Source organism: Pelecanus crispus, chromosome 2 (genome assembly GCF_030463565.1).
Source record: "Pelecanus crispus isolate bPelCri1 chromosome 2, bPelCri1.pri, whole genome shotgun sequence".
Lineage (NCBI taxonomy): Eukaryota > Metazoa > Chordata > Aves > Pelecaniformes > Pelecanidae > Pelecanus > Pelecanus crispus.
In genome coordinates, this window is record NC_134644.1 from 165,320,665 (window position 1) to 165,337,381 (window position 16,717).

The 16,717-nt window shown below is 35.4% G+C and overlaps 1 protein-coding gene across 4 annotated transcripts in view; it reads right to left on the reverse strand.

Moving 5' to 3' along the window:
- ASAP1 (ArfGAP with SH3 domain, ankyrin repeat and PH domain 1) overlaps positions 1-16,717 on the reverse strand; it is a 130,729-nt gene that overhangs the window by 52,606 nt on the left and 61,406 nt on the right. For all 4 annotated transcript variants that reach the window (XM_075706414.1, XM_075706412.1, XM_075706416.1 and 1 more), the window contains exons 3-9: positions 15,487-15,632; positions 8,137-8,211; positions 7,733-7,782; positions 5,383-5,512; positions 4,531-4,616; positions 3,313-3,388; positions 2,386-2,472 (exon numbers count right to left, since the gene is read on the reverse strand). In XM_075706414.1, coding sequence (XP_075562529.1) covers positions 2,386-2,472; positions 3,313-3,388; positions 4,531-4,616; positions 5,383-5,512; positions 7,733-7,782; positions 8,137-8,211; positions 15,487-15,632 — 650 coding nt within the window. The remainder of the gene's footprint in view (positions 1-2,385; positions 2,473-3,312; positions 3,389-4,530; positions 4,617-5,382; positions 5,513-7,732; positions 7,783-8,136; positions 8,212-15,486; positions 15,633-16,717) is intronic.

Sequence of the window (16,717 nt, forward strand, 5' to 3'; positions counted from 1 at the left end):
GGGAAAACTGAGTACTACAAAGAGCTGGTAGGTCTTACAATAAATGGGGATCTGTTCAAAGGTGCTCTGTATTGCTCCTGTCATAATTTGTGACATCAAAGAAATTCTAAAAACCACGTACAGTGTGTTGTAAGGTTGTGTTGTCCTTCAGAACGATGGGATTAAAGATGCAGGGAGAGGAACAGCCTTCTGGCCAAGGTTTATCTGCTATATAATGTACTTCTACATTACAAAAGCACACATAGGCAAGTATTCAAAAGGAAAAAAAAAACACCACCACCACCACCACACTGTAAGGAATGACTCAATCATTGCTTATTAATTGTGATTCAACTTGAAATCATTTACTAACTTTAAGTTGTTTATCTACACACAGTAGCCATAATCACAATGTGCTACCTACATAATTACATGAGCGCCCATAAAAATACTTACTTGCCCCAGTTACTAAAGTCCTAATTTTGAAGAATTTCCAGAAGAATTCCAGGAAAGTAAAGATTAGTACACTTCACACCACATAAGGAAGATTAATGAAAACTACATTTAAGAGTACATTTAGTATTTTGTATACTGGAAAATCAGTGCAGCTTTTGTACAGAAAGTTGGTCTCAAAAACCTGGAGTTCTCTGAAGGAATCAGTACGTAGATAGACATTAGATGGTATTAAATTATTCAGGATACCCAAGAAAGGCTGACTGAAGAATTTCTCGAGTACCTCATGATAGTGAGTAACTTGACAAGAAATGACAGGTGAAGATCAGCATAAACAAATGCAAAGTGATGCAGAGGGGAAAAATAAGATACTGTGAGTTGACTATTAACATTCAGAAACAGGATGATATGGTTATAGCTTTACAGCTGATTAAATTATTACACACCTCCTCTGCACTAAGCGCTGGTCAAAAAGCAAGTCAATATTAGGACTTGGATGAAAAAAAAAAAAGATCAGAAATGATCTAACAACACTATCATAAATTCACAAGCACTCCCATCTTGAGTAGGGTAAAAGTTCAAAACAAATAAAAGCAGGAAGATTTTTCCACACAACGTGTAGCAATGGTGGGAAAGGACACAGCCGTAACAGAAGCTGATAGTTTACAGTTTCAAAAAGCAACTGCACAAATTCAGAGAGGAAATCCATACGGTGGTGGAGAGACTGCAAAGACAGTCAAAGTACTAATGGGAGGGTATTCTGGAGAAGTGTCAGTGTTTATTGTCCTGCCTTTTACTCTAAACATCCATGACTGATCGCTGTTGGAAACTTGGCTGACTCAGTACATCTGGTTGTAAATCATATTCTTATGTATATTTGCTATTACCAATACTGCCCAATCATATATGTGGACGATCATATATATGAAGCAGAATGGCCTCTGTCTCATGTTTATTTATAATAATAATTCATATTTCATAATAAATATTTAATAAGCTGAGTAGACACCTGGCAAATACTAACATTTTATTTACCTAAGAGAAAACTGATCCGAGGGTAAGCAACCTTTTCCTAAATGAAAGCCACCCCGTTCCCCTCCATCCCACCACCCCCCCCCAACACTCAGCTTCACCACAGGATATCCAGTATTTCTGACTCTCAGGCACCATGATTTGGAAGGAGTCACAATATTATCTCAGGTAAACACTGTGATGTATATGATATCCTATCTCCTAGTTCAAGGAGTATCCCAGAACATCTGCAATGAACACTGCATGTTCCCCCTTCACTGCTGATACTAGTGTAATTGATGATGGATTTTTCTTTCTAACTGCCCTGTCTCAGCCACTTCTATCTGGTTGACAAACAAGTTTTTTTCCTTGTGCTACAGTATTAGCAAAAGTGGTTTGGGAAGGAGAACAATATCACAAAATCCATGTGAGTTAGCAGATGAATAGTAATACAGAAACCACACGTAAATGCAAGCCTCTAGTTCTCGTTCTGGCTTACTCAGCATCACCTAGGTCAGGAAAATCCTGACACAATCTGGCTGGAGGATGGCAGGACACAAGAAAGAAGTGTGCATCCTATCCCTTTATATTTTTTCCTGAACATTCATTCTTTATCATTGTCAAGGATAGGATGCTGGGCTAGATGACACATTTAACCAATCCATTATAACTGTTCTTATAGTACATTAAAAAGTACGTAAAATATATAAAATTACACAAAAAAGGAATAATTTTTTTCACATATAAAATGGAAACAGAAAATTCATCTAAAACTATTGTTTGCTGACAGTTGGACATTCTAAATATTAGTTTTGTCATAATGTTCAAAGGCCAACTCTTCTGAACCTATAACTACACAAATTGAACATCAATTAAACCAATTTCTGAATACAGAATTCATAAATTCACATTATCTCCAAGAATAATGTCTAGATTATTTACCTCCTTCTGATCAAGCTGCAGAGAAGATTTTATCAAATCACGAAGAGCAGTAAGTTGTTTCTTTTCTTCATCCTGTGTCTGCTTTATCTATGGAAAGAGATTGCCATTATATGCTTTCTGGATGCAACTTTATTTTTAATTTTTTATGCATTTCAATATACCATTTTAGATGTCTTGAGCAACCAGCTCAACTATTCTGTGCTTCTGTAATATTTGAGTTTATTTTCATGGACTAGTCCATTCTTATGTATTCACCGTCTATGAATGTGTTACTTGAAAAGTAAGCTAAAATGAACATACAATTCCGCATGCCCTGCTCTATTACACTTTAATGGTTCACTACATCTAATGCAACTAAATTAGTCTCTGAAATATTAAATAACTCCAGTGAGCTTGACAGATGACTTAAGGAACGAAAATAGAGTTTAATTTAGCCACAAACTGCAATAGCAAATGGGATTATTTTAATTCTTATTATAGAATACAAAAGCACTTGGGTGACAAGTGAGCTTTGATTCCACATTATTACTTGCCTTCCATGAACATCATAAATTAATTCATTCAAAAACTGTGGTGCTATCATTAAGCAGTTTGTTATGGAAAAATGAAAGTGGTAGCTAAAAATGGTGCTAATAATGTAATCTGATTCAAAGATTGCCACTTCAAATTAGTTTTATTTTAGTGCAACATTGTGTTAGTAGTAGAATGAAAGCTGCTTTTCCTAATAAGTATAAAAACAGAATACAAAGTTTAAGATAGTCAAGATGTTTTTTCCTCAGTCTAGCTATACACAATGTTTCAGAGAACACACTCTTCATTTATAAGATACAAATGAAATATAAACCCTTATAGTCATATCTAAAATGTATTCATATAAACAAAATATTTCCATTTTCAGACATTAAACTACTTAAAAGTAAAACTTACATTATATAAGTCAGCAGCCAACTTTTCAATGTATTGTTTAAGTTTATCAGCTGTTTTCAAGCCATCTTGGAAGAAACTATAATGAAAAATACCTGTGATTTATCAGGAATACATGTAATTCATAACACAAAGTAGACTGTATTGTGGAGAAAAACAGCAAAACCAATAAATCTTATCCAGCTCTTCCCATGTTCAGAAACAAACAAAAAAAATCTCTGTCCCAGTGTGAACTGTTTTACTATCAATCTAACCACACAACAGCACAGCTTCCACATTCCTCTAATGTAATATACTTCAGAAAGGTCTGACAGTCTGACTGCATTTCAGTCCAGAAACATTTAGTTTACTTTGCTGATTTTGTCTCACTGTATTAAAATATAATAAGCCAAATAAGCCCTTCGCATGTCAGTATATAAAGTGGCAACATATGAAGGGTTAAGTTGTAGATAAACAGAAGTTAACTTCTATCTTCAAGTATTTATTCTAGATTAGAAATCTGATGGAAATAAATTGATATTCATCACTATGAAGCTTTTTTTTTTGTTTGGGTTTTTTTTTGCTTGGTTGTTTTTTTTAATTTTGTGGGGGTTTTTTTGTGTGTGTGGTTTTTTTGTTTGTTTAAAACCCTTCCCAGTAGTTTTGAAGTATGATATCTTTCAGCAGTGGAGATACACCATTGTGACTTTAACAAATACCAAATAAGACAGAATATAGCTTAGCTTATTTTTATCACTGTTAGTCAACATGTTTCCCCTCAGTAATTTCTAAAATCTCTTTCCTGTATTTAACTTAAGTTCCTGTATGTTTGCCCCTGTGGTTCTACTGATGACAAGGTCATATCTTACCAGTTTCACTTCAAGGAATTTCACAATGGCTTTCACAATGGTTTTTAAAATTCACATAAAAACCTAAAAACTATTAAATAGAATAAACAAGCCGTTTCTAAAATTACATTGTAGATCTATGCCTTGGGAGCTAAAATTAATTTTGTATGCAACGCACAGGGTTTTTCCCTTGGCCTCTTTCTCCATCACTCCCCTGCCCCACTCACTCACTTTCATACTCTCTGCTGAAAGACTACAGCCTGGTAAGATGAAGTTGCAGACACCTGGCAGATTACAATTATGATATAAATTCCTGATATAACCAAAACAAATGGAAACAAACACTTGCATAAAAAAGAAAATTGTAACTAAAGCTTAAAAGCATTGCACTTACTTGCATTGTGCATGATAATACTTAATAAGGTTCTGCAGAAGGTCCACACCTTTTTTTGTCTTGATTTCATTAACCTTAATAAGATACTGTATAGACAGTGAAAAACATGTTGATAATCATGCCTCACAACCTTCAACAGTTTTCAATCAATAAAACATCATTTGCTCAGTGAATTAATTATCTCTGTGTTTAACCTGGGTGCTGACTCATAACCACCAGTCCACCACAGTTAAGTAAAATACAAAACAGATAACAGTTTATTTGGCCATTCAAAAAATTCAATCACCCCAAAACATAAAACAAATTCAGGAAAAAGTTTCATCTTTTACAATTGCCTAAAGATGTCCTTTCTTTAATGCTACTGCAGTAATTACTGAAATATTCAAAAAATGTAAATACTATGCAATTTAAAGTAATCATCACTAAAATATAATAAAGAGAACTATTAATATAAAAAGCAGTTTTATGGAACTAACATATCACTATCATTTATCACTTTATTAGAAATTTTAGAAGGCTTCAGAAAGCATGTTGGAAGAAAGATATCAAAAATACTTCCTGAACTGCTCAACCATAAACCTGAAAAAATTAAGAAGTATTTCCATAGTATATTTTCAGCCCCAAAACCTTAGCATAATAATCTAAAAACAAAGAAAAGGAATAAAACAAAAGGAAGCCAAGTTTTGTAGAGTTGCTAAAATAATTATTTTTATATTGCTGTACTATGCGGCATTGAAATAATTTCCTCCCTCCACCCCCATTAAATGATGAAGTAGATTTCACCACCTTTAAGGCCCACAAAGTACTTTTAAGTTATGGTGTCACAATTAAAAGCTGAAACTTGTTTCTTACTTCACACATCTGTAGCTGAAATAGCCGCCTCTCCTTCTCCATTTCCTCTGCTATCTCAGCCCCTGTTATTTCCGTTCTTATCATCCCATGCTGTTTTGCATGTTCTCTTTTTTCCTTTTCAATTTTTGTACTGAAATTTTAATTAGAAAACATTTTAGAGAATTTCTTCTACTATCATGTGATCTAGTATTATTTAGGAAAAAAATAATAATCAAGAAATAGTAAAGAAGCCATTCTGAAGATTAGTTCCTCTATGATACCAAATCCTCTATTTTTTTTTTTTTAAGTGACAAGAAGTAATGGAGCCATGAAGCTGCCCTTCCTTCCCTTCTCTAGTTCGTGTGCTACTTGGGGGGAAAAAAAAAAATCTCATTCCTTCTATACAATGTGCTCCATAGGTTTCATCTCTATATACTGCAGTGTAAAGCATATGTATAAGAAACTACTGACTTGGCAAGAAAATGGCAGAATAACTTAATCAAATATATTTCATGCTCATAAGGCAGGAATTAAGAAAAACAGTAAGGCAGCATATTAAGTTTACCACCTACGCTAAATGACATGACTTCCAGTCATTACGTTTTCAGAGAAAGCCAAAACTGAAATTCTGAAACAGTGAAATGCAAATATGGAACTAAGAGGCCATCCTGAGACTTTAATTAGAGCTTTAGAGTGTGGCTGTCCTTATGTATCTACTCTGCAGACTAACCGGATAGTCCATTTGTAAGCAAACTTAGATTTCCAATATAGAGTAGAAAAGTCTAAACATTTTCTGATTTGTTTTTTTTTTAAAAAAAGTAAATCTTTCTTCTCTAGCAGCCTTTCTGAGACAAATAAACACTGAAGCTGTACTTCTGCAAAACAGGTGACAAAGCACTGTGTGTTTATTAGGTGCTCCTTGCTAGGGGAAAAAAAAAATTAAAAGGATTAATTTATTTGTTTTTGAACTCTGCTTTTCTCCAAATAAGAAAGTCATAATGTTTGCACATAGAACAAAGCTCTTTTCAGCACGGAGCCTCTAAACTTGACTTGATGCTTGGTCTTGAACAAATTCTGGGAAATGGAGTTCTCCGAGAAATCTAAGGGACATCTCCTTCTTGGTCTTAATAAGCCCAAGTGAAATTTGCTCACAAGAGAAAAAAAAATAGTAACAAGACAACAGGATCATTCTGCAGAACAGAATCCCACAGATGATTCCACGTATTAAGTCTGTATGAGATACCTCTGTCTCTTAAGTTGTGTTCAATGGCATTTGTTATGTATAGGCTGGCAAAGATATCCCTGATTTTATGTACAGCAATTTGAGAGGCAGAAAGAATTTTTTTTTTTTCTAAACCAATTTGCTGTCTAAAGAAGACTATTCAATATTTTTGCAAAATATGCAATATCTGTAAGAACTAAATAACTAAAATGGAACTAAAAAGCAATTCTGCACGTAAATCTGAATGCTCAACTGAGTATGATGTTGCAATTTTGGGACAGGAATCTCCTTTTGTCTTAGATTAGTAATAACCTCATTTCCAGTTCAGTTGTTCACAAGGATTTAACATTGTAATGAATTTTGAAGGCAAAAATTACTATATGTAGGTGAGAAAATTATGCTGATAATAAATGTTTCAGCAGTTCTCAGTGGCCTGACTTTTTCTTTCATTGCTTTTTTCCGCTCCTGGTTAGGCATAAATGAAAAAAAAGATTAAGATTAAAAAGGGGAATAAGTGAAAGGATACAAAAATGAATTAACTCCTGAGAGCTCCTGAATTCTGATAAAGCGCCCATCACTTCCTTGAGAACATTCTGAACCATTCCACTAATATTTCTGCAACTACAATACTACTTGTTTCCAACCTTCTATTTTCATGAATCGTTCTTTAACCACAGAAGATAGGTATTATAGCAAGAAAATATTTTTAAAACCTCAGATATTTCAGAAGTCACACCAACTGCACCAAAATTCTTGCATCTCAAAAAGATACAGTTCTGCAACACAGGACAACATATAGATCTCATAATTTTTACTATTGATAGATTTTATGTATATGGTTATAAGAATGTGTAAATGCCACCTGAGATCTCCACAATTCACTTCACAATGTTCAGTATCTAAGCATTAAGTATCTTCGTTACACTAAAGAAACATTGGGCAGTGATTTAACTACTTCTCAGAGTACATAAAAATATTTTATTTCTATTAGTGCAGAAGGGAGAACCACAGAAGAGATGCCTTGCTGATATTCACATTTACATCCACAGATACATTACACAGTCTGGGCCCAGGAGGAGAAAGAAAAGCAGGAGGGGAAAAAGAAAAAAAAAGAAAAAAAAAAAAAAAGGGAGGGAGAAAAATACTTACAATTTGGTTTCATAATCCTTCCAGGCTTTGTCAAAAGGCTTTTTGAGGTCCTTAGGAAACAGAAAAATTGCTGAGAATATTTTTAAAACTTTGTCTTTCTAGTTATCAAGTTATAAATAGCAACAAAAAATACTGTTTTCTTTTAAACCTTTTTAGACAGCAGTTGGAAAAAATACTATTTTTGAATCTTGTAAAGTACTGCTTTCCTGTGCGCCTTAAGACAGGAATTTACAATGCAAGTCTAAAGCAGCATCACAGTCACGCCATTTTTTCATTTGTCTTTTGGACTACACAGAGAATATTAATGGATGCCAACATAAGAAATGATCTCACAAGTGAATGGAAAACAGACAGCTGAACCTGAAAATATTTCCCTAAATACAAATTTAGTTTTCAACACTTACCCCTTTAACACCTTTTAAGTCTCCTTTTAAGAGAGAATCCAAAGTGAAAATAACATTGTGGCTTAAACCCTGGAGCTAAAAAGAAAAACATTATACTGTTATCACTGAAAAAGATTTATTATGATCTTATCAACCTACTGCTAACCAGTCTTTGAACTTCACTAAAGAAGCTGCAATCACCTCAAAATTTCTAAATTAATAGTAAATTCAAGTCTGGGAAGAATTAATAAACGTTCACTTGCATCAGACATAGAAGCGTTATAATTAATCTTTACTTATATAGGGTGATATAAAACCAGAATTTTAAAAATAGCATATAAGCAAAGTTCTGAAAGCACCTCAAGGTAATCTTCAGTCTCTTGAAGCAAACATCTGAATACTGCTCAATTATTTAGGAAGCAAATTCATTTTTGGAACAAATGTTTCTTATAGCCTCCTGAGTAGGAAGCAAGGACCTGCAGTGCTCCAGGCAGAGAACACACACGGCACATTTAATTCAACCACGAACACCAGGAGCAAGGAGCGTCACCAGCTCTTTGATTATTCCCAACTATTGGGGAAGACTGTTCCTTTCCTTGTCCAGTGTGGAAATCTGACATCTGCTTAAACTCTCACAAGTTTAGATTTCACCTAGTGAAAGTCCATGCCCAGTTCATTTACATGTCCGTGGAAATGTTCCACTCGTCTTTGCCAGTGTGAGGGCAGACAAACCTACTGCTGTGATCCCACCGGAATGCATACGGTGTGTGTGGTTCCTGAAGAGTCGCAGCCGCAGGAAAGACAAGTGGATCACTATTATTATCCCAGTCTAGTGAAAAGTCTGTTGCCTTTCCTACTTCACCCCTCCCTTCATTTCTCACCCAAAATACTCCCTGAATTCTTCAGTTCCTTGCTAAGGAAGGATAGGGAGAGCAACGGGAAGGCTGCAAGACAGCACATCTTCTGTGTGTGTAAACCAAAGGAGTAGGGAAGCATTGCGTTAGTGGGTTTTAATCTGCCATATATATGGCTCAGATCCCCTCTCCTATAAGGTCTTCTGAGCATATTTGAGTCCATGAAACTAATTTTTAAGAGACTGTTATGAAATACGCAATCCACACAGATGAGAATACAAAAATGATCCCTCGAACAGGTTCTCCAGGTATAACATTCCATTCAAAAACTCCTTATATATTCAAAAGACATGTATGAAAAATATTTGATTTTTCAAAAGTGACATTATGCAATTTTAAATACACGCCTGTAAAAAAAAAAAATCATAGAATCATAGAATCGTTTAGGTTGGAAAAGACCTTTAAGATCATCCAGTCCAACCATTAACCCACACTACCAAGTCTACTCTAAGCCAATCAAGGGTAGACTAGACTAAACCATGTCCCCAAGTGCCACATCTACCCGTTTTTTGAACACTTCCAGGGATGGGGACTCCACCACCTCTCTGGGCAGCCTCTTCCAATTCTTGACCACCCTTTCCGTAAAGAAATTTTTCCTAATTTCCAACCTAAACCTCCCCTGGCGCAGCTTGAGCCCATTTCCTCTCATCCTATCGCTAACTACTTGGGAGAAGAGCCCAACACCCACCTTACTACAACCTCCTTTCAGGTAGCTGCAGAGAGCGATAAGGTCTCCCCTCAGCCTCCTCTTCTCCAGGCTAAACAACCCCAGTTCCCTCAGCCGCTCCTCATAAGGCCTGTGCTCCAGACCCTTCACCAGCTTCGTTGCCCTTCTCTGGACACGCTCCAGCACCTCAATGTCTTTCTTGTATTGAAGGGCCCAAAACTGGACACAGTATTCCAGGTGCGGCCTCACCAGTGCCGAGTACAGGGGGACAATCACCTCCCTGCTCCTGCTGGCCACACTATTCCTGACACAAATCAAAGCAATCTCAGTCTTCTGTCATAGTTTACTTCTTTCATAGGCATAAAATAAAGTCATGATGAAACAAGGCATGACCTGTGTGCATTCGCTACTGTTTTATGAGCCAGGGCTTCTTACCAATTTACAAGCAACTTCTTGTACCATGTCATTATTTACAAGAACTACATCTGCTATGTATAAAATAGCGTATTTTCCTTCATTAGAATCACTATCACTCCCTAACAAAAAAGTAAAAAAAAAGAAAAAAACCCCAGACTCGCTTCATTCTCCAAATGCCCTGGGCAGAAAGGATTTCTGTAAGGTCCCCTAGAGATTACTGCCAAACCAGGCTGCCAGAGCTCAAGCACAGTTCAGGCACTCATTGTTCTAATGAAGATACCAAGCAGTCCGGCAAAGCATGGTTCTCAATCTTGATACGCATTATCCTCTGGAAAGCACTGGGGTCTCAGCATGACAGAGGGGAAGGTGGATCACAGGTTATTATACAGCTACTTAATTATCGCCTGATAGCTTGTCAGCCAGCCCTCAAGTTTTGTTCTTTTTAGACAGCTTGCAGGTATCAAAACTGTTAATTATTCTTAGCATGAGATGGATTCAAATTCAGAAAACATGACACACTTGTATCTTCATGTTCAAGATATCTTGACAACTGTTTCATGTGTCAACATTTTATATTTTTTAAATTCACAAAATCTTATATTCAAAACGTATTCAAAGCAAGATGAAGCACAGCCACTAGAATACCTTGAGCTGTAGCCTCAAACAATAACATGAACACAGAGCAAAGGTTCTTCATGATTTCAAAGATCAAGATCTGAGAAGGGATTTTTCTCCTTAATTGCAACAACTAATTAGTGCTCAAATATTAATTTTGTATGAAACAAAAAAGCAACCTCATCACTTTCAGTGATCAAAAGCCCAAAAGATTTTTTTTCTTTATCTGGCTTCACTAAAGGAGTTTATAGCAGATAGTCTAAGCTTTGATTCTATTTAAGGAGCTAGGTTCTGGTTTTCTTTCTTCTTAGCTTAAACATTTGCACATGCCCCTACACAATATTATTTCATAACAGAAATAAAAGGAGCCAGGGAATTTGTATAAGATTATGCCTTTTCACAATTTGTCCTCTGTTGGCTTTTTATCTCAATACATCACAACTAACAATGTTCTGGCAATGTCAGTTTTGTTGGAGATGAGAATTATGAATAATAAGCCAACAAGTGATTAAGCTAATACCTACTTTATCAATACACAGATTAAAGAAAAGGTATTATTGTTTTCATTCTCAACCATTTCACTCAGTTTCCACTTAACAACCTTAACTGAAGTTCGTATCTCAAATGTGAATTCTGCAAAAGAATATTCAAAAGACTAATCCCAGCCTAGTTCCTAAGAACAGAGAGAACACATATTTCTGCAATACGGGTGGATATGGCAGACTTAAAGCAGTTATCAGGGCAGGTATGATCAACAGTACATTACTGTAGCTTTTTTTTTTCATTTTTCCAAGTGTATCCATTAAGGATAACCAATTCAGGCCATTAACAGTTGGGCTGAAATTACTCAACAGTAGCCAGCTAGTATGTCAGCTAGGGAAAAAAAAAAACAAACCACCCCAACAAAACACCTAGATAGCAGTATATCACTCCAATATGGTAAGATTTTGGAATAATTTATTACATAGTTGAAGACTTCATAGAACACTAGCCCAAATGAATTGGAAACACATCTGATAACAAAGCAAAACAGTCTCATATCTAGAGCAAAATAAAGGAAAAAACCTTAACAGATGGAAATACATATGATAATTTGGGGAGGAGGAATATGAACAGAAGATAATTTGCCTGCAAAGATTAGCTGAGGACATTTACAGGAAAGGGAGGTGGGAAAAAACATTTGGAAAAAGCCAAGCACCATGTAAACTTTCAAAAAAACAAGTTATCTGCAAGTGCTCCAAATGTTCTTCAAAAACATCATCGAGATCAATTTAAAGATACGCAGTTTCACATATGCAGATATTCATACAGCTTTTTAATGCACGATTATAACGAATTAATGCATACAGAAAGAAACCTAGAACAGGAAAGGAGGTAGAAGTAGTAAAAAGCAGAGAAACCAATTCTGGCGGGACACTTGGAGATTGCTGAAAAGGTAGACCAATGTTGACAATGGCCAATCACAATGTTACCTTTACAAAATGTTACAGAAGTGGTCATTATGTGTCATTCTTATAATCTTAGAAAAAACAAACAAAAACACACCAAAAAAAACCCCAAACCACTCAGCAATATAACATGATATTTATATTTTTTATGTTTCAGATGTTGTATTTAGTGATAACAACAACAGTTTGTAGTAAAATGTGCATAGTGACTTATTTGGTTTTGTTAAAATGGTTAATGGATATGCTTCTATTCTTGACCTTGTGTGCAGAACAATCATTTCAAAATGATGGTTTCCAAGAGTTGTATACTTTATACGAGTTGCTGGCCTTACTTCACAGTAAGTGATGATCATAGATAGCACTTAAGTGAAGATCACTCTTAAAGTGCTCACTCTATGATTCCTTCAAGCAGAATAAAATATCCTGTACCCTCCTTCTCATGAAATATGCATAATATCACAATTCATAGGAAAATATTTTATGAATCATAATTAAAGTTCAAAAGATTTAATAAAAACAGATCCAAATTTTTGAAGGGTTTTTTTTGTTGCCTACTGAGTAGCTCTATCCTTATTCATCTGTCTTTAAAGACCATTCATTATTTTATTGTACATTTATCAAATAAGGCAGCAACAATCTGCTCTATGTAAAAAAAAAATCCTATTAGCTTGCCATTCATCTTAATACTTACTGCCATTTTTTCTATTAATTTTATTAGCATAAGCCTCAGCACCTACTCTGAGGCTCTACCAGTGACATTATATGGTCCTCCTCTCAACTGCTTTTTCACTGGACCTCAACTTCTATTTCAATATTATAAAAATCTTTTTCTTTCAGTGTAATTGTATTAATCAGAATAATGCTTAAGAACAACAGTGGGTCAACAAAGCAGAATTATCTAACTGTCAGAGAAGAAAGGTGGAAAATAAGCGTTTTTAAAATGCTGAGACATTTGTAAAATGTTGTTGTCTATTTGAGGCTTCTGAACGAAGTAAATTAGGGAATAGCCTTTTAAATCCTGTCAACAATAATGTTTCATAGTCTAGCTGAAAAAGTATAATGTTGTTTTGAGAAAGTGTGTCTTCTTAAATTAAAAGAGCTTCTTCCTCTCTATCAGCACTACTTTAAATAAATAAATAATCCCCCACTTCTTGTTTGCCAGTTGAAAGAAGTTAAAATTTCTGTGGAAGCCCTGCAAGGAACGATGAGGTCCAGAGAACTTCCAACAAACTTGAGTTCTGGTCTCAAACTCTCCTCAAATTGCACTTTAACACCCATTTTAAAATACTTATTTTTAATTGTGTGCTAAATTAAGATTAAAGGAGGCCAAAATAACCCATTATGACAGAAGCCTTTACAGAGGAAAGCAGGTCCCTCGCGTATCTACTGGTCTTTAAAACTGCCAACATGAAACAAACAAAGCATGATCCAGGTAACAGGCTGGAGCAAAGCTCTTGAAGAAAGCAAGCTTCATTAGGGTAAGTGTGATCACCCTTAGATGAGTAAGTAGGTGGTGAAGAAGAGGCAAGACTCAGAAGGCAGAAATAAGCACAAGCATGAGAGGTCAGAAGTGACACCCCATTTTGAGTGGTGCTGGGCCTGGGCAGTCTGAGATGTTTATAAGTGAATCTCAGAGGAGTGCAGAGAGTCAGGTGAGAATGTCTGCTGACACTAAGCTAGTCTGGGTGGTAAAGCAAAAGCCAGGCATGAAGAGTTGCACAAGAACCTTGTAACACTTACCACTGACAAAATGAAATTAAAGATTGAAGTCTATGCTGAAAAATGTAAAGCGATGCATTAAGGAGAAAAAACTGCTTACAAAATCATGCTTATGAAATAACAGTCATCAAGAAAAATGTCTCAAGGAAAAAATACCTTGAAGTTACAACAAAGGGTCCTTTGAAAACATCAAGGTCAATGCTCAGTAATCATAAAGCAATCAGCCTTCAGAAAAGGGAATAAGAAATGGAATCATCTTCATGTTTGTCCCCCCATTTCAGAAAACGGCATAACTGTACTAAGAGAAGATAGAGAAAGGACCAACAAGGACAATCCAAGTTATGGAATAACTAAGACTCAGCTAGAAAAGTAACAGAGGAAGGGAAAGGAAGAGACATAGCTATCTGTAGATTCCTGGGAAAAACGGGGAAATTTTTAAACTTCTTGTAAGATATAATGATCAGGGAACAATAAACGCAAGGATCAGGTTCAAAAGAAACAGAATTGACATTTCAGAGAGCAGTTTTCATTTTAGCACTCTGGAGGAATCCACCACATTCTCTGCCAAGCATAGCATACATTCAAGGAATCCTTAGACAAATTCATGGAAGTAATGCCTAACAAGGACTACAAAGCAAAAGATATTGCCTCCAGCTCCAACATCTCCGAGCTAAAGACTGTTTTCATGACCACAGTATAGAAGTTATCCCTACATGTTTGCTCTTTTCCTACACTCTTCCCTAAAGATGCACTCTTGGGCAACTGTCAAAGCCAGGGTACTGGCTACACGGACATTTGATGTGACCTAAAGCAGTTATGCTCATGCTAGGGACTCTAGGAAAGAAAGTCTGTAATACTGCTTACACTTAACACACCAAAAAGCTTGGAGATAAGACCAACTATTAAAAAACCAGAAAATTGAAGCTACCACTTTCTTAATACAACAGCTATCAAACCCATGAAAGTTACTTTCACTATTCAAAGCTATTTGCTATGACTACGGCTTTATTATCCAGCTTTCAGAAGTAAAAGGCCTAAGACAAACTTCAGATGAGACAAACCTTTGAACGACCTTCCTAAGCCTAATATTTAAGCAATGGATGCTTTGTATACCACAGGGAGAATGGACTATTAACACCATTTAAGCACGCTCCCCAAATTGTTATTTTTTTTCCAAAAAGTGAAAGTTTCTCTTTTTGAGGTAAGACCAAAAAAAGCCATAACTACTGGTATTGGATTTTTAACTGGAAAGACTTCAAGTCAGGGAATGGTTTAAAGTTAAGGTCCATAAGAATAGATATATAACACTGCCAATCATTTGAGAATGGTGCCTCAAGTGATGTCTCAACATTTGTATTTTAATTCTTAACTACCAATTAACAATCAAACACAGCAAGTGTGTAATAACACCCTTTAGAGATAATCTCTGCAGAAATTATTGTTTTGTTTTTTTGGGGGTGGGGGGAACCACAAAAAACCCAAACCTGAAAGCATCTCTAAAATTATCATCGGTCATGAGGATCATGAAGTTCTTGTTTTGTACTTTATTTTGGGAAAAACTAAAAAAATTAGAAAGTTTGAAAGTCCTCACCAGGTTCTTCAGCAGCGTTGATAATTCCTTAGTAAGCGTGGAAAATTTTACAAAAGCTGTGCCAAGATCTGGATTATCCCGACTTAAAAAATTACTTCCAAATTTATCTAGTACTTGTGCATAGTTTTCTTCATTTTGAACATGATCTGCAACAAAAAATTAAAAGTCAGAAAGTTTCTTTCTTGTAGACAGTCAACTATTATTTCAAGCTTATGTATTGCAATATAGTGACAAACCAAGTGACAAACAGAACTTTCAAGAAAGGCACAAATTAATGCACTTACTGAAAATTACCATAATTTTACTATTACAAAGAATTATTTAGCATCAGACATACATATGCTTCCTTTAAATCAGCAACTTGAATTTGTAATACATCAATGAAAAAAGCTCTGTAATTATTAAAGTAATAAGATCAATAAAAGATCAATCGAAAAATATGAGTACATGTGCTCATTTTGAAATATGAATATTTTGAAATATGAGTACATGTGGTCATTAAATTCAACAAGAATTTATAATTGTCTACTGTAATGCAAACTTTTTTTTTTAATTGTACATAGGACACTTGCAGAACAAATGAAGTCAATAGTATCAGATATAAAACTAAGGAGACCAAATCTGAATCTGACTGCAAGTTTAAAAGAAACATGTCTTACCAACAAAGATCCCCTTTTCACCTGCTTTGTAAAACTGAGTTACCCCACAGAACAGAAGGTATATTGATATATAGCCAAAGACTTATTTCAATATATTTAATAGCAAATTGGACATACAGAGAGGTCAGAACCAAGAAGATGAAGTTGAAGCCGGTGAAAGCGAGAAAAATCCTTAACTCAAGGATGAACGAAATTCTGCAGTAGAGACCATTGCAAAATGGTTTTCCTGCTTCTATTACTTTCCTTCCTGGCATCTGTTTGCATATTTTTTGTTACTTCCATTTTAGCATCTTTAAATAGAAAATTTGCCACTACAGCTCTTTGGGACACACTTTATCCCCTCCATCTCTCTTAGAGGAATATTGTTAGTATTAATTAAATCAACATTTCACTTTAATGAGTTTCCTAGTCTTACTATGTTTTTTTTCTGTAAGCCACAAACACAAAACCACAGAGCTATTCCAACTAGAACAAGTTCTGTGCAATGAAAGGGGCTGGGGGCAGGGGGAGGGGGAGTGGGAAGAGGGAATAGTTGCCAATAGATACCATGGTTTTTTTTCCCCAAAAGATCT